Source organism: Bufo bufo, chromosome 8 (genome assembly GCF_905171765.1).
Source record: "Bufo bufo chromosome 8, aBufBuf1.1, whole genome shotgun sequence".
Taxonomy (NCBI): Eukaryota; Metazoa; Chordata; class Amphibia; order Anura; family Bufonidae; genus Bufo; species Bufo bufo.
The window spans coordinates 209,913,306-209,940,282 of NC_053396.1; the positions used below are offsets into that span (position 1 = coordinate 209,913,306).

Here is a 26,977-nt window from a genome sequence, read left to right on the forward strand (position 1 = left end):
TGAAATATAATAGTCATTTAATGAATCATGAATTAACAATATGTTTTCCCATCCCCTGGAATATGGACAATTATCATTTTACTTTACATAAAACATTCTCAGGTCTTTGGTCTCATTATGAACAAAAGAAGCTCGCACTTTGCTTCAGTGGTTTTCTGTAGACCAGGTCAGACATCTAGGTATAAAATGTCCACAGTGTAATTCAGTGCTGGGTCCCGGCTGCCATCTTCTCCATACCAGCTGGCACCAGGAGTGCTGATGAGTGTATAAAACCAACCCTTTAATATAAAGGCGCCTTTGGGCTCCATCCATTGTTGCTAAGGAGAGGCTAGAATATATACATAAAAGTCAAAGAACTACGTGGGGGAATTTGTCCTGACTGACATTACTAATAATAACAGAACAGCAGCTCCAAGAAAAAGTTAAATTTTAAATTTTCGTAATGTTTTTTTTTTTTAAATCTGCCCAGGGTACCCTAAACACGGCGTATCTGTGCCTCATACACCTTTTTTTCACATCAGCACTTTTCTTTCCCTGTTCTTAGCATCACTGCATCCTGGCAGGGTGTTTACCTGCAGAACTTCCTGTTTTTTCATCAGCTTCCTGCTGTGTTTTCTATCCAAACCCAGCATGCTTTGCTCTGTAATGTTTCACAGGGTTTGCTCCGTTCACAGGGGCAGATGGCTACTGCAGTGTGGCAATCCCCGATAGACTTTACAGAGCAAAGCATGCTGGGTTTGGTAAGAGAAGCTCAGGGACACAGGAAGTTCTGCATGTAAACATCCTGCCAGGATGCAGCGATGCCGAGGACAGAGGAAGAAAAGGGCTAACTTGAAAATCAGGTATATGGGGCAAATGTATACAGTGTTTAGGGTACTCTTGGAAGATAAAAAAAATAAGGATTATTGTGAATAACAAGTCCATCAAGTTCATCCAAGGGATAGGGGGGGACGCGAATCCCAGAAGGAAGTGAGACTCAGATTTCATTTTCCAAGACGATGTTGATCCAAAGTAAACCACAGGTCACGCTACACCCAAATGTAAATCCCCCAAATGTGGGGATGATTGTAGTTAACTTGTACTAGGGTCCGATTTTAGAGAGATGATGTATAGGGTCAGGTACTGAAGAGAGATGATGTATAGGATCAGGTATTGTACAGAGATGATGTATAGGATCAGGTATTGTAGAGAGATGATGTATAGGGTCAGGTATTGTAGAGAGATGATGTATAGGGTCAGGTATTATATAGAGATGATGTATAGGATCAGGTATTGTAGAGAGATGAAGTATAGGGTCAGGTGTTGTAGAGAGATGATGTATAGGGTCAGGTATTGTAGAGAGATGATGTATAGGATCAGGTATTGTAGAGAGATGATGTATAGGACCAGGTACTGTAGAGAGATGATGTATAGGATCAGGTATTGTAGAGAGATGATGTATAGGACCAGGTACTGTAGAGAGATGATGTATAGGGTCAGGTATTATATAGAGATGATGTATAGGGTCAGGTGTTGTAGAGAGATGATGTATAGGGTCAGGTATTGTAGAGAGATGATGTATAGGGTCAGGTATTATATAGAGATGATGTATAGGGTCAGGTGTTATATAGAGATGATGTATAGGGTCAGGTATTATATAGAGATGATGTATAGGGTCAGGTATTATATAGAGATGATGTATAGGGTCAGGTGTTATATAGAGATGATGTATAGGGTCAGGTATTATATAGAGATGATGTATAGGGTCAGGTATTCTATAGATATGATGTATAGGGTCAGGTATTCTATAGAGATGATGTATAGGGTCAGGTATTCTATAGAGATGATGTATAGGGTCAGGTATTCTATAGATATGATGTATAGGGTCAGGTATTCTATAGAGATGATGTATAGGGTCAGGTATTCTATAGAGATGATGTATAGGGTCAGGTATTCTATAGATATGATGTATAGGGTCAGGTGTTGTAGAGATGATGTATAGGGTCAGGTATTATATAGAGATGATGTATAGGGTCAGGTAATCTGTAGAGATGATGTATAGGGTCAGGTATTCTATAGAGATGATGTATAGGGTCAGGTGTTGTAGAGAGATGATGTATAGGGTCAGGTGTTGTAGAGAGATGATGTATAGGGTCAGGTGTTGTAGAGAGATGATGTATAGGGTCAGGTATTATATAGAGATGATGTGTAGGGTCAGGTGTTGTAGAGAGATGATGTATAGGGTCAGGTATTGTAGAGAGATGATGTATAGGGTCAGGTATTGTAGAGAGATGATGTATAGGACCAGGTACTGTAGAGAGATGATGTATAGGGTCAGGTATTCTATAGAGATGATGTATAGGGTCAGGTATTATAGAGAGATGATGTATAGGGTCAGGTATTATAGAGAGATGATGTATAGGGTCAGGTATTATAGAGAGATGATGTATAGGGTCAGGTATTGTAGAGAGATGATGTATAGGGTCAGGTGTTATATAGAGATGATGTATAGGGTCAGGTATTATATAGAGATGATGTATAGGGTCAGGTATTATAGAGAGATGATGTATAGGGTCAGGTATTATAGAGAGATGATGTATAGGGTCAGGTATTATAGAGAGATGATGTATAGGGTCAGGTATTGTAGAGAGATGATGTATAGGGTCAGGTGTTATATAGAGATGATGTATAGGGTCAGGTGTTGTAGAGAGATGATGTATAGGGTCAGGTATTCTATAGAGATGATGTATAGGGTCAGGTATTCTATAGAGATGATGTATAGGGTCAGGTGTTATATAGAGATGATGTATAGGGTCAGGTGTTGTAGAGAGATGATGTATAGGGTCAGGTATTCTATAGAGATGATGTATAGGGTCAGGTGTTATATAGAGATGATGTATAGGGTCAGGTATTATAGAGAGATGATGTATAGGGTCAGGTATTATAGAGAGATGATGTATAGGGTCAGGTGTTGTAGAGAGATGATGTATAGGACCAGGTACTGTAGAGAGATGATGTATAGGATCAGGTATTGTAGAGAGATGATGTATAGGGTCAGGTATTATAGAGAGATGATGTATAGGGTCAGGTATTCTATAGAGATGATGTATAGGGTCAGGTATTCTATAGAGATGATGTATAGGGTCAGGTATTCTATAGAGATGATGTATAGGGTCAGGTATTATAGAGAGATGATGTATAGGGTCAGGTATTATAGAGAGATGATGTATAGGGTCAGGTATTATAGAGAGATGATGTATAGGGTCAGGTATTATAGAGAGATGATGTATAGGGTCAGGTATTATAGAGAGATGATGTATAGGGTCAGGTATTATAGAGAGATGATGTATAGGGTCAGGTATTATATAGAGATGATGTATAGGGTCAGGTATTATATAGAGATCATGTATAGGGTCAGGTATTATAGAGAGATGATGTATAGGGTCAGGTATTATAGAGAGATGATGTATAGGGTCAGGTATTATAGAGAGATGATGTATAGGGTCAGGTATTATAGAGAGATGATGTATAGGGTCAGGTATTATAGAGAGATGATGTATAGGGTCAGGTATTCTATAGAGATGATGTATAGGATCAGGTGTTGTAGAGAGATGATGTATAGGGTCAGGTATTCTATAGAGATGATGTATAGGGTCAGGTATTATAGAGAGATGATGTATAGGGTCAGGTATTATAGAGAGATGATGTATAGGGTCAGGTGTTATATAGAGATGATGTATAGGGTCAGGTGTTGTAGAGAGATGATGTATAGGGTCAGGTATTATAGAGAGATGATGTATAGGGTCAGGTGTTATATAGAGATGATGTATAGGATCAGGTGTTATATAGAGATGATGTATAGGGTCAGGTGTTGTAGAGAGATGATGTATAGGGTCAGGTATTCTATAGAGATGATGTATAGGGTCAGGTATTATAGAGAGATGATGTATAGGGTCAGGTATTATAGAGAGATGATGTATAGGGTCAGGTGTTATATAGAGATGATGTATAGGGTCAGGTGTTGTAGAGAGATGATGTATAGGGTCAGGTATTATAGAGAGATGATGTATAGGGTCAGGTGTTATATAGAGATGATGTATAGGGTCAGGTGTTATATAGAGATGATGTATAGGGTCAGGTATTATATAGAGATGATGTATAGGGTCAGGTATTATAGAGAGATGATGTATAGGGTCAGGTATTCTATAGAGATGATGTATAGGGTCAGGTATTATAGAGAGATGATGTATAGGGTCAGGTATTCTATAGAGATGATGTATAGGGTCAGGTATTATAGAGAGATGATGTATAGGGTCAGGTATTATAGAGAGATGATGTATAGGGTCAGGTGTTATATAGAGATGATGTATAGGGTCAGGTATTATAGAGAGATGATGTATAGGGTCAGGTATTATAGAGAGATGATGTATAGGGTCAGGTATTATATAGAGATGATGTATAGGGTCAGGTATTATAGAGAGATGATGTATAGGGTCAGGTATTATAGAGAGATGATGTATAGGGTCAGGTATTGTAGAGAGATGATGTATAGGGTCAGGTATTATATAGAGATGATGTATAGGGTCAGGTGTTATAGAGAGATGATGTATAGGGTCAGGTGTTGTAGAGAGATGATGTATAGGGTCAGGTATTTTATAGAGATGATGTATAGGGTCAGGTGTTATATAGAGATGATGTATAGGGTCAGGTGTTGTAGAGAGATGATGTATAGGGTCAGGTATTCTATAGAGATGATGTATAGGGTCAGGTATTATAGAGAGATGATGTATAGGGTCAGGTATTATAGAGAGATGATGTATAGGGTCAGGTATTATAGAGAGATTATGTATAGGGTCAGGTATTATAGAGAGATGATGTATAGGGTCAGGTATTATAGAGAGATGATGTATAGGGTCAGGTATTCTATAGAGATGATGTATAGGGTCAGGTATTATAGAGAGATGATGTATAGGGTCAGGTATTCTATAGAGATGATGTATAGGGTCAGGTATTATAGAGAGATGATGTATAGGGTCAGGTATTATAGAGAGATGATGTATAGGGTCAGGTATTATAGAGAGATGATGTATAGGGTCAGGTATTATAGAGAGATGATGTATAGGGTCAGGTATTATATAGAGATGATGTATAGGGTCAGGTATTATAGAGAGATGATGTATAGGGTCAGGTATTATATAGAGATGATGTATAGGGTCAGGTATTATAGAGAGATCATGTATAGGGTCAGGTATTATAGAGAGATGATGTATAGGGTCAGGTATTATAGAGAGATGATGTATAGGGTCAGGTATTATAGAGAGATGATGTATAGGGTCAGGTATTATAGAGAGATGATGTATAGGGTCAGGTATTATAGAGAGATGATGTATAGGGTCAGGTATTCTATAGAGATGATGTATAGGATCAGGTGTTGTAGAGAGATGATGTATAGGGTCAGGTATTCTATAGAGATGATGTATAGGGTCAGGTATTATAGAGAGATGATGTATAGGATCAGGTGTTATATAGAGATGATGTATAGGGTCAGGTGTTGTAGAGAGATGATGTATAGGGTCAGGTGTTATATAGAGATGATGTATAGGGTCAGGTGTTGTAGAGAGATGATGTATAGGGTCAGGTGTTGTAGAGAGATGATGTATAGGGTCAGGTGTTATATAGAGATGATGTATAGGGTCAGGTGTTATATAGAGATGATGTATAGGATCAGGTATTCTATAGAGATGATGTATAGGGTCAGGTATTCTATAGAGATGATGTATAGGGTCAGGTATTATATAGAGATGATGTATAGGGTCAGGTATTCTATAGAGATGATGTATAGGGTCAGGTATTATATAGAGATGATGTATAGGGTCAGGTATTCTATAGAGATGATGTATAGGGTCAGGTATTCTATAGAGATGACAATATGGAGTCTGGTGTGAATTACACTTTTTTCTTGGTAAGACCACAAATCTTCATACGTCCAGCTCATTGAATTCTCTGATTTCTCCTCGAACATGGAGAAGAAGTGTGTGAGCGCGGGTATTAACACAAAGCTCTCCGAGTTGCTAAGTAACAGTATATAACTGTAATTATGCAGCAGATACAAAGATCAGGAGCCGTGTGTGAGATATAGAGGCCATATACCTGGTGCTAACACGTACGTGAGGTAATGGGATCACTGAGGCGTGAGGCACTTGGTGTAAAACTATTTCCAGGATAGATTCCTGATGACTGGAACCTCTAATTATGGAGAACGGTGTGCCCCTATATTCCTGGAGCCTTGGAATTATAGCATGCAGAAACGTATCCCCCCTCCCCCTCCTCAAACTATAGACCGCTGGCACTTATCATTGCTTTATATCCACCGGGTGATACGTTAAGACTCCGGTCATTATCTATATAAAGACTGTATATTGGTGGCGGGGAGACATGTCCGATGTATTATCTACGAAGATCTTCTATAGGTAGACACTGGTATGAGGTTCTGTATGCTGTGCTCGGGGGAATGGCCCAGACTGTGTTATCACATTGATGTCATCATATGGCAGTATTTATTCAGATCAGGAAGCCCTCGGGTTCTGGCAGAATTACAGGTAAGGCTTGGTTCACATCTGCGGTGTTTTGGAGCAGATATCTCCGAGGCTTCGACTGGAGCCTCCAGTGCAGATGAGTCTAGGAAGACAATTATGGTTCAACCACAGGGTCCTTGTGCAGAAGGTTCCTCCAGGGCACGATGCATCCGCTCTGGTCAGGAGATGCAGACCCTAAACGGGGAACCCCCTCTATTAACCCATTAAATTCTATTCGTTTTATCGGTGTTTCACATTTTTGATGAGTTTTCTGTTCTGTCCTTTTTGTAGGATAACAGTCGTAGAGTGGACAATGTCCTCAAGCTCTGGATCATTGAAGCTCGTGACCTTCCCCCCAAGAAGCGCTACTACTGCGAGCTCTGCCTGGATGACATTTTGTACGCCCGTACCACCAGCAAAGCCCGGGGCGAGACCGTTTTCTGGGGGGAGCATTTTGAGTTTAACAACCTGCCAGCTGTCCGGAACCTGCGCCTCCACCTGTACAAGGACACAGATAAAAAGAGGCGCAAAGAAAAGAGCAACTATGTGGGCATGGTGAACGTGCCCATCGCCAGCATCAGCGGCCGCCATTTTGTGGAGCAGTGGTACCCAGTCTCCCAGCCCACATCCTACAAGGGGAAGAGCAGCTGTCCCTCCATCCGCCTAAAGTCCCGATACCAAACTATGAGCATTCTCCCCATGGAGCTGTATAAGGAGTTTGCAGAATACGTGACCAACAACTACCGGATGTTGTGCGCTGTGCTGGAGCCAGTGCTGAGCGTGAAGAGCAAAGAGGAGGTGGCCTGTGCGCTGGTACATATATTACAAAGCACGGGGAAGGCTAAGGTATGCACATTTCCAAATATGTACATGTACTGGTCGTCTGAGCGCGTGCTGTCCGCATCCGCATTTCCGGAGCGCGCCACCGCATGTACTATTAATTGTGGACAAGAATAGGCATTTCTATGGGGGTGCCGGCCGGGTGTATTGCAGATCCGCAATACACTACGGAGCTTGTGTATAAAATTCAATACATTCAATGATCCAAGTCCCTAAATGCGGAGCTCTCGCATTACTAGTAAAAAAAATAAAAAGGAGCAAAAATAAAAATATGGAATATTCCTTGTGAACAGAGTTCTGCTTATATAAATCAAGTATATGCCTTTTCAGATATGCTGGATAGAGTCCTGTTGTTACAAGTGACTCGAAACTTGTATCCACTGAGATAACAAAGCGGCCGCGAGTAATAAGAAAAGGATCGCATTTGGCGCTAATCCAGTGCGTTTATAGCTCAGTGTCCAGTACTTCAGTATATGTGGCCGGACTACCATCCGCACCTTGATTACAATACATCTGTAGAAGTGCACGAACTTTGCTGGAGGCGCGACGGTCAGATAGCGCTCTCATGGACAGCAGTAACTGAGAGAATAATACGGCAGTCAATAGCACTAACCCCGTGTTTCCAACCTAGCCTCTACCATTTCAGTATATGTGGATTATAGATGTTGTAGTCCGCCCACAGCTCGCTGAAGCACAGGTGTAGCCGTGCTGAAGATACAAGTTTCGAGTCACTCGTAACAACGGGACTCTATCCAGCATGTCTGAAAAGGCAGCGCGCTCTGGAAATGCGCATGCGGACTGCATACTCCATTCCGTCCCCATGGAGAATTAATGGGTCCGCACAATTGCGGAACGGATGCGGACCACAATTGCGGACGTGTGAATGGAGCCTTAATAATATATGAATTGTATGGGGATTTTTGGGTAGAAATTTTTAGAATTCATAGAATGTTTATCAGACTTTTGTAGGTATTGGGGGGATGTAATAAATTACTGCGAGCCAGCCAATTTTAATTTGAAAGTGTTTGGTTCTGCATACTGACCGGAAAAGAAACGAAACGGACACTGACAAAAAATACTTTCATAAAAGTATTTTTATCATATGGCCCTGGCCCACATAGTTGTTCTGCAGAGGAGCCCAAAAGCCACTTCCCTTCAGACTCTTTCAGCGCTCTCCTTAAAGGGAATAAGCAAAAAAATTAGTTGAGAAAAAAAATTGTTATATGTTCTTCCATTCCGACCCCTTTTCATGATCCTTGGGCCACTTCCCCTCCAACTTGTGTTCTTGTAAAGTAAGATTTCTTGCCACACAAGAGCAAAGAGGAAAGGACCAACCAGCCCCCCCCATTGTCCAGAGCAGCCGCATGGTCTATGGCAGGTGTCTGACATGTCTGAAGTGTTCCTTTAAATCATGTAGGTCACCAGCAAAGCACTCTTAGGCCTCTTGCACGCAAACATTTTATTTTCCGTTTACATTCCGTTTTTTGCGTTCCGTATTCGGACCATTCATTTCAATGGATCTGCAAAAAAACCTGAAGGTACTCCGTATGCCTTCCGTTTCCGTATTTCCGTTCCGTTCAAAGATAGAACATGTCCTATTATTGTCCGCGTAACGGACAATGGATAGCACTGTTCTATCAGGGGCCAGCTGTTCCGTTCCGCAAAAAACGGAATGCACATGGACTTCATCCATATTACTAAAGTGATGTGTCAGCTTTTACTGGCGGCGTGCGGCTGTGTGTCCTAGATGGTTATACCGAGGCCCCACAAGATTTAGGTGTTTTGGACATCAACAGTATTTTACAGATCTCTTTTTTTTCCAATTTATAGATTTTAAAATTTTTACAAAAAAAGCTAGTTTCATGACATAGACAATAAACATATAATCAGCATTATAAAATAGTGTGAAGTTGATCCTCTTGTAAAAGGCGTCGTCTGGCCTAGAAGCTGACAACTCAAATGGTCATGACTAGGGATGAGCGAATCGACTTCGGATGAAACATCCGAAGTCGATTCGCATAAAACTGCGTTCTAATACTGTACGGAGCAGGAGATCACTACAGTATTAGAATGTATTGGCTTCGATGAGCCAAAGTTATTGCTTCCACTTGGAACCGAAACCGAGTTCGGGAAATGTTTTTTTGACAGTACAAATTAATTTATGAAGTTATTGCGCGAAGTCTCACGAAGCAATAACTTCGGCTCATCGGAGCCAATACATTCTAATGATGTACTGAACTCCTGCTCCGTACAGTATTAGAACGCAGTTTTATTCGAATCGACTTCGGATGTTTCATCCGAAGTCAATTCGCTGATCCCTAGTCATGACCTGTGTGCAATAAAAAAAATATAAAAAGACCTCACCTGTCTCCATCAGACCGGAAGTGACTTAGTCCAGTGACCACCTCATTGTCCTTAGTGGTCACACGTGATGTACTAGAGCGCTTGTCACTGTTAATGAAGTACTAATAGCAACGTTCTGTTCTAGCACCTGTGACTGCTGAGGCCAGTGGTTGGCTGCAGTGGTCACGAGGCAAAGCTAATTCTGGTGATGTGGGGGTGGGAAGTTGCTGGAAGTGGGGCAGTGGTGCTCCAATGGCAGAATTGCGGACAGGTGAATTTTATTTTTTAATAGGTTACAGCTCTTAAAGTGGTCGTCTCACTTCAGCAAACAGCATTTATCATGTAGAGGAAGTTAATACAAGCCACTTACTAATGTATTGTGATTGTCCATATTGCCTCCTTTGCCGGCTGGATTCATTTTTCCATCACATTATACACTGCTCGTTTCCACGGTTATGACCACCCTGAAATCTAGCAGCAGTGGTCGTGCTTGCACACTAGGCTTTGATATTTGACCTCCATTGATGTACTAGGTTGGGTTGCCATCGTTAAATTCTTCCTAGCTCTTTGTACCCCAGGAATCTAGAGAACCCCGACACTGACCAACATCTTAGTCCTTCGTCAGTGATCTCCAGGGACGGCTGGCTTTCTTCTTCAGACGTGATGTGCTGCCATCTATTTTGTAGAGCACAATACTCCAAAGATCTAAAGATCCCATACATTAAATGTTCCTGATGGCCTCTTTCTTTCGAATGACTTTAATTTTTATGAATGGAAGGTGATTATCGCTCACGTCTTAGAAATCGTAGAGATAGAATTGGAAACAGAACAGAAAGCCTTGATCTCAGTTTTCTTTGTCAGTATATTCACACAATATGAATAGAGAAGGACTGACAGGACGTTCCTCTGGAGCGAGGCCTGGGCTCACAGGAAAGCCACGGAGGTTGTGGGAGCCCGGTTTATTGTTTTATTGGTTTTCTGAGGGTCCGCTCAATGAATAGCTTTCATATTGCTCGGTGATGGTTGCTGTCTAGGACAACAAAGTTAAAGGGGTTCTGCAGTTCTTTTAAACTGATGACCTGTCCTCTAGATAGATCATCAGCATCTGATCGGCGGGAAGTCCGACACCCGGGACCGCCACGATCAGCTGTTTGGGAAGGTAGCGGCGCTGGCAGTAGCGCCGCGGCATTCTCACTGTTTACCGCTGGCCCAGTGACGTCACGACTAGTATCACTGGCCTGGGCGGGGCTAAGATCCATTCAAATGAACAGAGCTTAGCCCCGCCCAGGCCAGTGATACTAGTCGTAACGTCACTGGGCCAGCGGTAAACCGAGAGAAGGCTGCGGCGCGCCTTCTCACACAGATGATCGGCGGGGGTCCCGATCAGATGCTGATGATCTATCCAGAGGATAGATCATCAGTTCAAAAGAACTGCAGAACCCCTTTAATGCAGAAATTCGGACATAACACATGTATTGGTCTGACTGGAGATGGGGCCCTCACCATTGAAATCTGTGGAGATAGCTGTTCATTCGAGTTCCATATCAATGGAGAAGGGAGGCAGCCATGGGGCGTCACTGGATGTGGGTCTCACACCTGAATGCTTCCCATAGGAATTGCCCTTTAAGCGATCATTTTTATGTAGCATATTAACTGTGAATTGCGTTTTTTTCGTCTTTTGTTGAACTCCATTAAAGTTACCATATTTTGGTTAAACTGGACTTTACGAAACAAGTCTGATTTGTATTGGGTCTACATTCTGCGCAGCAGGTGGTAAAGTATCTCTGCGTCTTACGAGGAGAAATTAATCTCCCATCTTCTGTCACATTACATCCCGGCTGAATTATTAAATACTTTTCGGAGAGGTAGAGGCTGGATTTTTAGCTGGTACAAAGGTGAGGTTTTCCGAGTATTGACTGAAGTATTGACGAACCCCCCTCGAGCCTTGGGTCTTGTTGGTTGGCTGCAGAGATATTGCTGTCGGTGGTTTATCTCGACCGGCTGAACTGTCTGTGATATGAGGATTTCAGCGTGATATTAGGACTTTGTGATGATTTTGAAAGCTCTTTTGAAGGGCTTATCCACCACCATAACGCCCCCCTCCCCTCACAACGCCAGGTTTGCAGAGGGAAAAGTGCTTACCTGCCCCGCGCCACATGGTTCCAGCTCCTTCAATAGGCTGCTGCCCGTGCTTTGGTCCCGCTTTTCAATGTCTGGTTTGATGGGGGCCACATGTGCCCACTGCAGCAGTCATTGGCTGTGTCCCCCATGCATCGTGTCACCTCCATCAATCCAAATATTGACAAGCGGGACCACAGCGTGGCAGCGGGGAGCAGGTAAGTGTGCTTCCCTCTGTAGGTCTGATGATGTGGGGGTCTGTCGGCACAGCCAGGGGGTCTGTCGGCACAGCCAGGGTTTTTCCTTTGCTGTGGCAACCAGCGCCGCTGACATACGGGCTGGTCAGCCTATCAGGGGGCAGGAACGTCGGGCCAATCAGGTGTCACATGCTTCCTGTCAGTGGGAGATTTAAACAGGCAGCGGCTGGCATCAGGTGCCTATTATTATTATTATTTTTTATTATGATTATTTATTATTATGATTATTTATTATTATTATTATTTATGATTATTATTTATTAGTATGATGATTTTTTTATTATTATTATTATTATTTATTATTATTATTTATTATTATGATTATTTATTATGATTATTATTATTTATGATTATTTATTATTATTATTATTATTATTTATTCTGATAATTTTTTATTATTATTATTTTTATTATTATTATTTATTTATTATTATTATTATTTATTATGATTATTTATTATGATTATTTTTTATCATTATTATTATGTATTATTATTATTATTATTATTATTATTATTATGTATTATGCCTGTGATTGGTCTTCTTTGCCTCACTAGCATGTATTGAACTATTGTTTGGATTCCTGGTATAAGGACTTTTCGATTGTCCCTGACCTCGCGGCTGACTGCTAATTATCCCTCTAACATTCTGATCCGGCCCTGGTTTTGTCTGTCCGGTTTTGACCTCTTTCTGTCTTACTACTCTTTTACCCCTCTAGGTTTAGGCCCCTGCACAAGTCAGGAAGCGTCACCAAGTTGTGGGCCTCCATTTAGGGTGGATCGTGCAAGTCTGTAGGGCCAGTGGAGGGCTGCACTTCATCCTACCCTACATGACAACAGCATATCCGATCATTGAGGAAGCAGTCGGGGGTCTGGCAATGCTATATGAGGCAGGCACTTCTTAACAAGTATAGATACAAACCGATACCATCTGTATCCGTATGTGACTGACTGGCATGGTATCCTAACCATAGTTTGGGCATTAGGTTTTAATGATTACTAATACTGTTATTTTAAGGGTCTTTTTCTCTTGGGGAATTAATTGTTGATTTAGTAAGACTCATATATATTTTTTTTAATACCTTACACATACGTAAATACTTCGTAACAAGAATTTTTTTGCATCATTTAGTCTAAAATATATGGTATGAATATATCCTCTCTAAACCCGAAAGATTAAGGGGGTCATTTATTATTATATATACTCCAATTTTTTTGTCTTACACCTTTGGATTTGCGACTTTTCCCCGCTGATGCCAGGTCGTAAAAAAGGCAGGGTGGCAGGGGCAGGCCGGTAGGGCCGTCTCATTTATCAGTTTCTATGTTCTCTGTTTTAGGCCTCATGCACACGTTGTTTTTCTCGGCCTCCGTTCCGTTTTGTTTTGCGGATAGGATGGCGACCCATTCATTTCAATGGGTCAGCAAAAAAATGCTGATAGTTCATCCGTTTGTGTTCCGCGTCCGTTGTCCGTGTTTCCCTTCAGCAAAAAAAATAGTGCATGTCCTACTTTTTTCACATTTGCGGACAAGGATAGGCATTTATTACAAGGGATCTGTGGAAAAATACGGATCCTCCCAAAAAAAAAAAACGGATGCCGCATCAGTTTTTTTGGGTGGACGCACAATTTGCGGACGCAAAAAACAACTGTCGTGTGCATGAGGCCTTAGGCATAGAAAATTATCTAAATCTAAGCCAGCAAGGAAGCTTGTGTAAATTTAGGCCGGCGCCTCTACATAACTTAGGCGCATCATGCTCAAGGGGTATGAACGCCGGTCTTAATAAATGTCTCCATAAATGTTCAGAGAACTGTGCGTCCAGTGGAGCTGATTCTAAATGTCTGTTTCTTCGAGGCCCGGCCTCCTCCATTGTATTCTCACTGTAACCAGGAGATCGGAGGGGCCCATTGATACCTCGCCATCACTGCACACCGGAGAGAATACTAGATACAGTTATAGAGGATTTAATAAGATTTGGGTGGAGATTTGACCATTACAAGTCATCCCCGAGAAGAAGCCTAGCCCTGTGATGGCTAACCTCCGGCACTCCAGCCGTGGTGAAACTACAACTCCCAAGATGCACACTTGCTTGGCTGTTCTCAGAACTCCACAGAAATGAATAGAGCATGCTGGGAGTTGTAGTATTTTAACCACAGCTGGAGTGCTGGAGGTTAGCCATCACTGGGCCCTAGCTGAACTTGCCAAGAGTCTCAGGCCTATCGGGTCAACATGAATATCCACCAACTTTTTCCAGTGGAGAACGAGGATTGAACAGGTTGGATTTTTTTCCTCTTTGATCCCTCGTTTCCTCGGAGTGGTTGACTGAATCCCACTTCTCCAGTCCCCCTCTGATCCAGCGCCATCGCACCCCTTGGTGGAATCTGTCAGACACATTGTGGCTTCCACAGATGTGACCAGAACCTTAAAGACATTGTATCTTTGCACGCAGTCATATGAGAAGAATAAGACCCCTATACCAAAGGCTTATACAGCAGCCTCGGAGATGAGGCCGTCACATTGCGGCTGCTAGAACACGTCAGCTTTTGGCATCGGCATGGGACTGACGACCCTCCAGATCGTTTTCCACTTACGGCTTTGTATTACATTTTACTGCATACTGTTTGCTTGCTTTCAATGTATAGTTTGATGACTATGGGATTTGTTGGCACCATGTCCTCCTCCACCCAGACACGATCCATGTCTTTCTTCGCAGGACTTCCTCTCGGACATGGCTATGACAGAGGTCGATCGCTTCCTTGATAGAGAGCACCTTATTCTCCGTGAGAACACACTTGCAACTAAAGCCATAGAGGAGTATCTGAAACTGATAGGACAGAGATACCTCAAGGAAGCCATTGGTAAGACTGTTCGTCGTTCCCTCTCTGTAGACACATAAAATGCCACATATACTCCTGCGGCCCTGCTCAGAGCCACGTTCACCCCATCTCCTTTGCAGGTGAGTTTATTCGGGCTCTATATGAATCAGAGGAGGACTGCGAGGTTGACCCCATGCGTTGTCCACCTTCTGCCCTGCCCGATCACCAGGCCAATCTCAGGATGTGCTGCGAACTTGCGCTTTGCAAAGTCTTCAACTCCCATTGGTCAGTGTCTGGTCATGTGATGTCATTTCCAGGAAAAGAATAAGACATTATATGTTAGTCATTATCCATTACATTTGACTTTTCCTCTGTCTCTTTCCGTGCTGTTGATATCCCTTCCTCTCTGTATTTCCCATCCTTGTATTCTTATTCACCTTCACGACTATTTTCCTCCTCTTTGTTGGTCATTATGTGTTCCCACTCCCTCTTCTTTTACATTTAAAGTGTACCTGGCACCTACAATGGAGGCAGCCATATTGGTTTCATAGGACACCGGATCAGCCTTCACTTTCTGTAGATGATAGGTCCACTTTAAGTATTTGTCGTGTCTTGTTTTCTAACTCCTCTTTTTTTTTTTTTTTCTCCCCGTTTCCTTCCTTTTACCTTTCTTAGTGTGTTTCCCCGGGAGTTGAAAGAGGTCTTTGCTTCATGGAGGATGCGCTGTGCGGAGCGCGGCCGTGAAGACATAGCAGATCGACTCATCAGTGCCTCTCTCTTCCTCCGCTTCCTGTGTCCGGCCATCATGTCCCCCAGCCTCTTCAGCCTGATGCAGGAATATCCTGATGAGCAAACATCTAGGACCCTCACACTCATCGCTAAGGTCATCCAGAACCTGGCCAACTTCAACTTCAAGTGAGAGTAGGGGCAGGGGTGGGGAGTGGCACAGGGAGAGAGAGGGGAGCGTTAGACCCAGTCATTGGGGTGACATAGTGACATCCTCACCTAGAACCTTACAGATGGACAATACCATAAGGCCCCATTCACACGTCCGCAATTTTGAAACAAAATTGCGGACCCATTTATTTCTATGGGGCCGCAGGATGTGCGGCCCGGCTCCGGAAATGCGGACCCGCACTTCCGGGTCCGCATTTCCATTCCCGAAAAATTGCGGACATGAATAGGCATATTCTATTAGTGCCGGCAATTTGGTTGAAATTGTCCCTTTTCATCGAGTGCACGGCCATGACTGCTTCAGGGATCCATTATTTAGACATATAATGCTACGTGATAACACACTTCACCCTTGGTGACACTGGAGACACTAGTCTGAGTTGACGGGTGGTTACTTCGGGGTACGGAGACTGGTCCATCAGTTCGACAGGTAGGAGTTAATTTTGTGCATATGGATCAATACTGAGATGCCGCTCTCATCAGATTCAGCAGTAAGGAAGAGCACATGTCCTTCATGAATGAGTTCCTGGAGACGGAGTTGGCCAATATGCAGAATTTCCTGTATGAGATCTCCAACATGGATGCGCTGACCAACAGCAGCAACTTTGAGGGCTACATCGACCTGGGGCGGGAGCTGAGCACTTTACACGCCCTGTTATGGGAAGTGATTCCCCAGCTGAGTAAAGTAAGTATAAGGATATTTATGGCAGAGAACATGCGTGCTATGAAATACACTGTGTAATATATTATACTACAGTATTCTAGATGATGTAATATACTGTAGTATATTATACTATACTATGTAATAGAATGTACTATTCTAGGTTGTGTCATTTTCTGTATTATACTATGGAATACATCGGGGGGAGATTCTCATACGCCAGTCCTGATCCCCCTGCACTGGAGTGAGATGCCTCTTAATAAATTAGTTGCATCCCTGGCAGTTCATGTGCCAGAAATTCAGGTCTATACCAGCTAGGAGCTATAGCTCATGCCAACTCCTGGCATAAGTTATAGGAAATCCTGGGTGCTGTGCTAGGCCCGCCCCTCCCTTGAAGCCCCGCCCCTCTAAAAGTCACAAATTCTGGCACAAATATGGCATGTGCCATAATTTGCTACTTTTTTACGTCACCACAGACATTGATACATGTCCCCCATAGTGTTAGGCCTCATGCACACGACCGTATGTATTTTGCAGTCCGCAAAAACTGATCCTCAAAAAATACGGGTGACGTCCATGTGCATTCCATATTTTGCGGAATGGAACAGCCGGCCCCTAATAGAACAGTACTGTCCTTGTCCGTAATGCGGACAATAATAGGAAATGTTCTATTTTTTTTTCCGAACGGAAATACGGACATACGGAAACGGAATGCACACGGAGTAACTTCAGTTTTTTTGCGGGTCCATTGAAATGTATGGTTCCGTATATGGTCCGCAAAAAAAAACCCGGAACGGGCGCCCAAAGAAAATAAGTTTGTGTGCATGAGGTCTTGCTATGTAATATACTGTAGTATACTATGTAATATAATGTGATCTAGTATTCCAGGCTGTGTAATATAATGTATATATATTATTGTAGGCCGTGTAATATGGTGGACATCCACATTCATTATGACCATATAATAGGAAAGTTGTTATCTGAACGCCCTGTCTTACTAATATATCTTTTGCTCTTTTACAACTATTGGATCAGGACGCTCTTATAAAGCTGGGGCCCCTCCCTCGCCTTCTCAACGACATTAGCCTAGCGCTCAGGAACCCCCACATCCAGCGGCAGCCAAGTCATCAAGAAAGGCTGCCACCTCCAAAACCCGTTGTCCTGAGGGGGCCATCAGCGGAGCTCCAGAGCTACCTGGTGCGAGACCTCAACAGGTGTGTACCTGCATAATATATCTATACCGAAAGGAAATCGGGGACCCAGGCGGATGTCATAGCTGTAGCAGCAGTACTGCACTGTCTTGTGCTAGTTTATAAAGGAGGAAGAATGCAACCCTGCCTGATTGTTGCATTTATTGCATTTTCACTTTTTTCTCCCCTCAGCTCCATTGACATGACCCGTCTACCTTCACCGACCAAGGACAAGTCCTCCAAGGATATGTTCTTTGTGTCGCGTCGCCCACTGACCCGTTCCTCACCTGCTTATTGCACCAGCAGCTCAGACATCACTGAGCCAGACCAGAAGATGCTGAGTGTGAACAAAAGTGTTTCCATGTTAGACTTGCAGGATAGCCGCATGAACAGTGTGTCCAACCTGCATGCTGTAGGGGACCTGCTCAACTCCAGTCAGGCCTCCATATCCGGGGGACTTCGCCCAGGGGGCCGGCTCTCCCAGGGCAGTGGGTCTAGCATTGCGGCTGGTCTGCGGCTCAGTCAGATGGGCGTTACCACCGATGGGCTTTCGGCTCAGCAGCTGCGCATTCCCTTGTCCTTCCAGAACCCGCTCTTCCACATGGCCCCCGATGGCCCAGCTGCACCATCCTCTCACCCGCCTCCTCACCGGCCGGACCCTGGAGCAGATGCCTTTGCCCCATTCCATGGCTACAGCAAGAGTGAGGACTTAAGCTCCGGAAAGCACATGCTGCACAGTCACAGCTACAGCGACGAGTTCAATCGGCAGGGGTCAGAGTTCAGGTACCAGCCCCGCTAGGGGGCGCAAGATTGGGGTGTAGGTGGGAAGAGTAGAGAGGTGGTATGACACATCACTTTATATACATATATATTCATATATGTATATATCACTATATATTTATATATAGTTATACCATATGTGTGTCACACGTCCGTGTCCTACACTTAGTACATAACACAACACAGACGAAGGCGTTGTTCTCATATGAAAACATCTTCTTCTTTGGTCTCATTCAGCCCTTTTAGGAGCTGCCTTATTGGAGAGCAGCTTTCCTATTGTAGGTGCTTTTTTTTGGGGGGGGGGGGGGGGGGGGTCACGATGCAGGTCAATGTAACACAGCCATCACTTGCATTGTGAATTGAGAACCCTCAGCCAAACTGAGAGTGGCATCTTACATCTAACACACTATAGGGCTGAATAGAGTAAATGAGCAAGTTACCCTCAGCCGATTGGTCAGTGCTTAATGGAGGCCTTCACTATGCGTTCAGAAAGTCTTCAGACACTTTCCCTTTTTTCACATTTTGTTATGTTGCAACCCTGCGATAAAATAAAAAAAAATGCACGTTTTTCCCCATCAGAATTTTAGAAATGTTTGCAATTTTTTTTTAGAAAAAGGCAAAACTTTAATTTTGCATGGACATACAGTACAGACCAAAAGTTTGGACACACCTTCTCATTCAAAGAGTTTTCTTTATTTTCATGACTATGAAGGCATCAAAACTATGAATTAACACATGTGGAATTATATACATAACAAACAAGTGTGAAACAACTGAAAATATGTCATATTCTAGGTTCTTCAAAGTAGCCACCTTTTGCTTTGATTACTGCTTTGCACACTCTTGGCATTCTCTTGATGAGCTTCAACAGTCTTGAAGGAGTTCCTAGAGATGCTTAGCACTTGTTGGCCCTTTTGCCTTCACTCTGCGGTCCAGCTCACCCCAAACCATCTCGATTGGGTTCAGGTCCGGTGACTGTGGAGGCCAGGTCATCTGGCGCAGCACCCCATCACTCTCCTTCATGGTCAAATAGCCCTTACTTTCAAAGTTTTCCCAATTTTTCGGCTGACTGACTGACCTTCATTTCTTAAAGTAATGATGGCCACTGGTTTTTCTTTACTTAGCTGCTTTTTTTCTTGCCATAATACAAATTCTAACAGTCTATTCAGTAGGACTATCAGCTGTGTATCCACCTGACTTCTCCTCAACGCCACTGATGGTCCCAACCCCATTTATAAGGCAAGAAATCCCACTTATTAAACCTGACAGGGCACACCTGTGAAGTGAAAACCATTTCAGGGGACTACCTCTTGAAGCTCATCAAGAGAATGCCAAGAGTGTGCAAAGCAGTAATCAAAGCAAAAGGTGGCTACTTTGAAGAACCTAGAATATGACATATTTTCAGTTGTTTCACACTTGTTTGTTATGTATATAATTCCACATGTGTTAATTCATAGTTTTGATGCCTTCATAGTCATGAAAATAAAGAAAACTCTTTGAATGAGAAGGTGTGTCCAAACTTTTGGTCTGTACTGTAAGTATTCAGCCTCTTTCCTATGACATTTGAAGTTTAGCTCTGGGGCCTTCCATTTCTCTGGATTGTCTTTGAGATGTTTCTACACCTCAAAGGTGAAACAGGAGTCACCTTTGGTAAATTCAGGTGATTGGACTGGAAAGACACAGCCCTGTCTATACAAGGTCTCACAGCTGACAAGCGCCAAACCATGAGGAGGAAAGAACTGCCCGTAGAGCTCAGAGGCAGGATTGTGTGGAGGCTCAGATCTGGAGAAGAAGGGGGCAAAAAATGTCTGCTGCTCTGGAGTGACCTCCATAATTCTTAAAGGGTTCACCAGATTTAACCCTATTAAGCTATCTGACATTAGAGATGTGCTAATGTCAGCTAAACCTAACTCGCCTATTCCTACTTTTATCTATGCCCCCGTTACGCCAGAAATCTAACTTTTATAATATGCTAATTAGCCTCTAGGATCGGGGGGGGGGGAGGTTGTTCCTGCTCCTAGAGGCTCCGTTCTCCCACCTTTGTCGCCTCCCTCCAAGTCCTGATTGACAGGGCCAGGCAGCGCTCACATCTGTCTGCCAGCCCTGTGCTCTGGTGAAATCTCAAGCCGTTCAGCATTCGGCACAGGCGGGGTGAGGAAAAGACGCTCAAAGGCTGCCAGCTTCCTCACCGCGCCTGTGCAGAATACTGAACGGCGCGAGATTTCACCAAAGCACATTAAATATAAAAAGCCTGGAGAACCCCTTTAAGCTAACTAAGCCACTATTGTTGCATAAAAAAGTCACACATTATGGCACACACCAAATGTGCGCCATAATTTGCGAATTTTTTGGCTTCTCGGCACTTTTCTGAAGTGGCGGCAAAAGGAGCTTGGCTTAGCAGAAGTGGGCGGGGCTTTGCCGTTTTTACTTTAACTTTTGCCATAAAGTGGCGGAAGTTATAGCTGAGGTCTACTCAGCCTGTAGCTGGCGTAAGCTTTGTTTCTGGTGCACGACAGGACAGAGATACGCCCGATTTGTTAAGAGGCTTCTTAATAAATCAAGCACCTCTCACGCCAGTGCAAGGAGATCTAGACTGGCGGACGTGTGCAGATGGGTGAAACTTCCAGAAGGTCTACCATCACTGCAGCACTCAGTCTAATGTGTATGGCAGGGTGTCCAGAAAGAAGCCTCTCCTGAGTAATAGACATGAAAGTTTGCAACAACAAAAAAAAGCACCTAAAGGGCTCTCAGAGAAACAACTCTGTTCTGAGGAAGCCAAGAATGAAAGTTCTGGCCTCAATTCTAAGCATGGTGTCTGGAGGTGACCAGGCACTGCTCTTCACCTGCCCAGTACCATCCTTGCAGTGAAGCATGCTGGTGGGGTCAAAGGTGAGGGGAAACTTAATGGAGCAAACTAGAGAGATATTTTTAAGAAAACCTGATCCAGAGCTCTGGACCTCAGACCACAGCCAGGACAACATAGGAGAGGCTTAGGGACAACTCTGTGAATGTCCTTGAGTGGCCCAGCCAGAGTCCTGAACCCAATGGAACATCTCTGTAGAGACCTTAAAATGGCCGTCCACCAATGGTCCCCATCCAACCTGACAAAGCGTGAGAGGATCTGCAGAGAAGAATGGTAATAAGTCCCCAAATCCAGGTGTGTAAACCTTGTGGCATCATCTCCAAGACTGGAGGCTGGAATTGCTGCCAAAGGGGCTTCAACCAAGTCCTGAATATAGGGGGTGAAGACTTATGTCCTGAGCAAAGGGGCTGAATACTTATGTCCTGAGTAAAGGGTCTGAATACTTATGTCCTGAGTAAAGGGGCTGAATACTTATGTCCTGAGTAAAGGGGCTGAATACTTATGTCCTGAGTAAAGGGGCTGAATACTTATGTCCTGAGTAAAGGGGCTGAATACTTATGTCCTAAATAAAGGGGGTGAATACTTATGTCCTGAGTAAAGGGGCTGAATACTTATGTCCTGAGTAAAGGGGCTGAATACTTATGTCCTGAGTAAAGGGGCTGAATACTTATGTCCCGAGTAAAGGGGCTGAATACTTATGTCCCGAGTAAAGGGGCTGAATACTTATGTCCCGAGTAAAGGGGCTGAATACTTATGTCCTGAGTAAAGGGGCTGAAGACTTATGTCCCGAGTAAAGGGGCTGAATACTTATGTCCTGAGTAAAGGGGGTGAAAACTTATGTCCTGAGTAAAGGGGCTGAATACTTATGTCCTGAGTAAAGGGGCTGAATACTTATGTCCTGAGTAAAGGGGCTGAATACTTATGTCCCGAGTAAAGGGGCTGAATACTTATGTCCCGAGTAAAGGGGCTGAATACTTATGTCCCGAGTAAAGGGGCTGAATACTTATGTCCCGAGTAAAGGGGCTGAATACTTATGTCCTGAGTAAAGGGGCTGAAGACTTATGTCCTGAGTAAAGGGGGTGAAGACTTATGTCCTGAGTAAAGGGGCTGAAGACTTATGTCCTGAGTAAAGGGGCTGAAGACTTATGTCCTGAGTAAAGGGGCTGAATACTTATGTCCTGAGTAAAGGGGCTGAAGACTTATGTCCTGAGTAAAGGGGGTGAATACTTATGTCCTGAGTAAAGGGTCTGAATACTTATGTCCTGAGTAAAGGGGCTGAATACTTATGTCCTGAGTAAAGGGGCTGAATACTTATGTCCTGAGTAAAGGGGCTGAATACTTATGTCCTGAGTAAAGGGGCTGAAGACTTATGTCCTGAGTAAAGGGGGTGAATACTTATGTCCTGAGTAAAGGGGCTGAATACTTATGTCCTGAGTAAAGGGGCTGAATACTTATGTCCCGAGTAAAGGGGCTGAATACTTATGTCCTGAGTAAAGGGGCTGAATACTTATGTCCTGAGTAAAGGGGCTGAAGACTTATGTCAATCAAGGCAATCATTTAGTTTTTCCTTTTCAATAAATTAGCAAAGATTTCTCCCATTCTGTTCTCATTTTCTTCTTATGGGGGATTGAGTGCAGAACGATGGGGAAAAAATGTAACTTTTTAGTACTTTAGGCCACAACTTAACAAAATGTGAAAAAGTGAAAGCGCCTGGCGACTGACTGAACGCACTGTCCGTATAATTGTTTGTGTGCCGGCAGAAACGAGTTGTCTCTGATTGAAGAGAAGCAGCGAGGAGAATCCATGGGCATTACGTGTTCTGCTTTCCAGGAACACTCGTCAGTAGCTTATATATGATTTACAATATACAATTCTGTTCTGAAGTTTTGTTCAGTTGCATATTGACCACTAGAGGTCCCCACAGCACTGAATGGTAAAGAACAGCTTGTTTTACAACTGCTGCAAAGAATGGTTTTCACCATGTCATTATGACTGGTATAAGACGAGTTACAGTCTGACAGTCCTGGGTAACAGACAGTCCTGTGTAACAGACAGGAGGGTAATGGTCGTCAGCTTTGTTAAAGCTTCTTTCTCACTAGGGTTCTGATTTTACTTTTGGAAATCTAGTCAAAAGCAACGCTTCCGGGAAAATATGGAAAAGAGATTTCCTCCAGTTCAAATCAAAAAATGTCTACGTTATAAATCAATGTCCGATCTCTTAGAGAACCGTGAAACACGTATGAGCCCAACTAGGGGGTATCTCTGATTAGGCAGATACCTGCAGGGCAGTCACCTAGAGGGTGGCGCTCGAGAGACACGTTCGTTCCTTCTGGAGTCTATGGGCCGGTCTTGATTCCATCCTCTGCAGCGAGGAGAGAAAGCACAATATAAGAGCAATCGGCGGGGGTCTCAGCACTCACACCCCCACTGATAAAAAAAAACTTTGGTACGTCTCTATGACATATCACAATTTTTTTGAAAATTCAGTGACCCTTTAAACTTTGGTATATATATTATTAGGGTAAGTGGCATCTTCCACAGCTTAAAGGGGCTGTCCAAGATTTTAATATTGATGGCTTATGCTCAGATTAGACCATCAATATCTGATCAGCGGGGGCTCAACACCCTGCACTCCCACTGATCAGCAGCTCCGGTGCTATGTCCACTCCGGTGCTATGTCCACTCCGGTGCTATGTCCACTCCGGTGCTATGTCCACTCCGGTGCTATGTCCACTCCGGTGCTATGTCCACTCCGGTGCTATGTCCAGCCCTGTCCACTACACACCGGCAGCAACTTCCAGCATCCATGCTACTCTGAAACAGCTGATCGGAAGAGATGCAGGGTGTCGGACCCCTGCCGATAAGATATTGGATAGGCCACCAATATTAACCCCTTAGGGACCCAGCGATTGTTCATGTTTGCGGTTTCATTTTTTTTACTCCCTGTCTTCCCAACGCCATAACCTTTTTTTTATGTTTCTGTTCATGTAGCCATATCGGGGCTTGTTTTTTGTGGGACAAATTGTACTTGCTAACGGCACCATCTAATAGTGTGCACATTGCAGTGGGAAGCTGGGGAAAAAACACGATTCCACCGTAGTTTTATGAGTTTCATTTTTACGACATTCCCTATGCGGTAAAACTGACCTGATAACTTCATTACAACGATACCATATTTATATACTTTTTCTTGTGTTTTAATATTTAAAAAAATAACTTTCTTTTCTCCACCATTTTCTGACCCCCATAACTTTTTTACAGTTTCGCCTATAGAGTTGCGTGGGGGCTCATTTTTGGCGGGGCTATCTATACTTTTGATTGATACCATTTTAGCATGCATATGACTTTTTGATCACTTTTTATTCTATTTGTTTTGGTAGGTAAAGCGACAAAAAATGGCGAATTGTCCATTTGGATGTTTTTTCCGTTACTCTGTTAGCCATATGGGATAAATATACTTATATTTTAATAGTACAGGCATTTTGGGAGTCAGTAATGCTAATTATGTTTATTTTTAATATGGGGAAAAGAGGCGATTTTAATATATATATATATATATTATTTTTTTTCATTATTATAATTTTTTTTTTACTTTTTAATAACTTTACATATATTTTATGTTGCTTCTTCCATAGACTGCATTGAATTAAAGTTGCAATCTATGGGATATTCACTCCATAGGAGTGCCATCTTTAAAGTGAGGACTACTGCTGTACGTGTATGGCAGAGGGCCTGAAGGGGTTAAAATCCCCAAATTCCCCTCTAAGGCCAAATGCACACATTGCATAATATGGGCAGATTTGAAACGCGAAATTTATATTTGTACGTAAAAGCCTCATCTACACGTTGCAGACATTTTCCATGCGTAATTTGGCCTGCGGTGTGGATTCTGAAATCCCCAGCGTGACAATTCTTTCTGCCGATTTCACTTTTTCTAATACAAGACAAATCCCCAGCAAAACTTGATGTAACGGCTATGGATTTTAACATGGATTCGTTACACACGGAAAATCTGCACGTAATACATTGCAGTGTGCATGTTGGCCCTAAGGCTATGGACACCTTTGTGTGTTATTTTTATTGCATTGCATGTATTTTCGGACAAAAGCATTTCTGTAATGGTTTTAATTAAATATTTGAATTGTTTCGCTTCAGAAGCGTGTAATACAATACATTGGAAACAGCTCAGTGCCATTCAGTGTCGCTCCTGGGCTCCCAGTCGATTCAGTCTCCAGTCCCTCTTGTCATCTCAAAGAGCAATTAATATTTGATATGAATTCGGCTTTAGATTCAGGAGAGGAAAAGAGGGCTGGAAATTATCAGGATTGACACTGAATGGCATCACGCACTTTGCAGTGTATTGTATTACATGCAAGCTGCAGAAGGAAAATGGTTAAAAAATGTTTTTGTTTTTTGTTTTTTGTTTTTCATAGAATACATGAGATGCAGAGGTGTCCATAACTTTTAAAGCAAAAATGCAAAAATGTTCAGAAACCTCCTTGGTCACCACAAAGTCCCATCTAGTGTAAAAGAGTAAACAGAAGACAAGTGAATGTGGGGGGGATGCAGCTTCAGTTGCATGGTGAAACATCAGGAAAGAAAGAGGGGTCAGAAGGGGGACGCAGCATACTTCTGACATCTCACTTGGAAGCGCCTGCAAACATAGATCGAGGATTCATGCAGGGTCGGACTGGCCCACCAGAGGATCCTCCGATGGGCCCAAGCTCTGAAAATAATGGACCCCTACCAAAACAGGGCCATTAAGGTCCTGTATGATGCAGAGTAGGTTGGCCCTCAGAATCACTTCCTCTGATGGGTCCAAGGGGCATCATCAGTCCAACACTGGAATTATACATTTAGCCAAATGATGCAAAAGGAACATGGACGGACCTAAGACCTGCAGGTTACACACAGTTTCTGGCTGTACAACATGTAGAATATTTGCAACTAGGGATTAGGGTTTTGTTTGAGTAACAATAGGTACATTAGGTTGATTTTTAGAGGACAAAGGACGAAATTAATAAAAATTCTCTAAAGAAATGCCCTTAGACGGGGGCTCTAGCCCTCCCCAGGATCAGAAACTAGAGACATTCTGGAATCCTAGGTTGACGTCTCCTCTGCGTCCTGTAATCAGAGAGGGCTCGTTTATGCTTGAGTATAGTGTTGGTGTTTTGGTGTATTTTTGTGTCTGTTACACGGATGTGGTGCATTTAGACAGCGGCCTTGTGTCCTCCACATCATATTTAGCACTTTAGAATTACGTTGTCTTCTTTACATTGCAGCAAGAGGCAGCTTTCCCTCCAAGACAATCTGCAACACATGCTGTCCCCTCCACAAATCACCATCGGCCCAGGAGTGCAGCGGAGGCAGGAAACGCAGCCTCCTCCCCTACATAGGGGCAAATCCCAACAACTGACGGTGCAGGCCGCCCATAAGCCCCGACCAAGCAGTGGTAACCTCCTGCAGAGCCCAGAACCAACGTACGGAGCAGCCAGAATGAGGCAGCAATCGGTGGAGAAAGACACCGGAGGGCTTAAACCCAGCATAACCAAGCAGGTACATAGCTGGGCCACCTTCTAGTTCTCATACTTTACTTTATAGCCGTT

The 26,977-nt window shown here is 43.3% G+C and overlaps 1 protein-coding gene across 12 annotated transcripts in view; it reads left to right on the forward strand.

Annotated features, from left to right (window-relative positions):
• SYNGAP1 (synaptic Ras GTPase activating protein 1) overlaps positions 1 to 26,977 on the forward strand; it is a 199,911-nt gene that overhangs the window by 152,113 nt on the left and 20,821 nt on the right. For 8 of the 12 annotated variants that reach the window (XM_040442656.1, XM_040442660.1, XM_040442661.1 and 5 more), the window contains 8 exons: positions 6,846 to 7,400; positions 14,821 to 14,965; positions 15,064 to 15,208; positions 15,599 to 15,838; positions 16,361 to 16,562; positions 17,568 to 17,752; positions 17,921 to 18,511; positions 26,654 to 26,927. In XM_040442656.1, coding sequence (XP_040298590.1) covers positions 6,846 to 7,400; positions 14,821 to 14,965; positions 15,064 to 15,208; positions 15,599 to 15,838; positions 16,361 to 16,562; positions 17,568 to 17,752; positions 17,921 to 18,511; positions 26,654 to 26,927 — 2,337 coding nt within the window. The remainder of the gene's footprint in view (positions 1 to 6,845; positions 7,401 to 14,820; positions 14,966 to 15,063; positions 15,209 to 15,598; positions 15,839 to 16,360; positions 16,563 to 17,567; positions 17,753 to 17,920; positions 18,512 to 26,653; positions 26,928 to 26,977) is intronic. The other 4 variants (XM_040442657.1, XM_040442668.1, XM_040442658.1 and 1 more) reach the window with 3 other exon arrangements.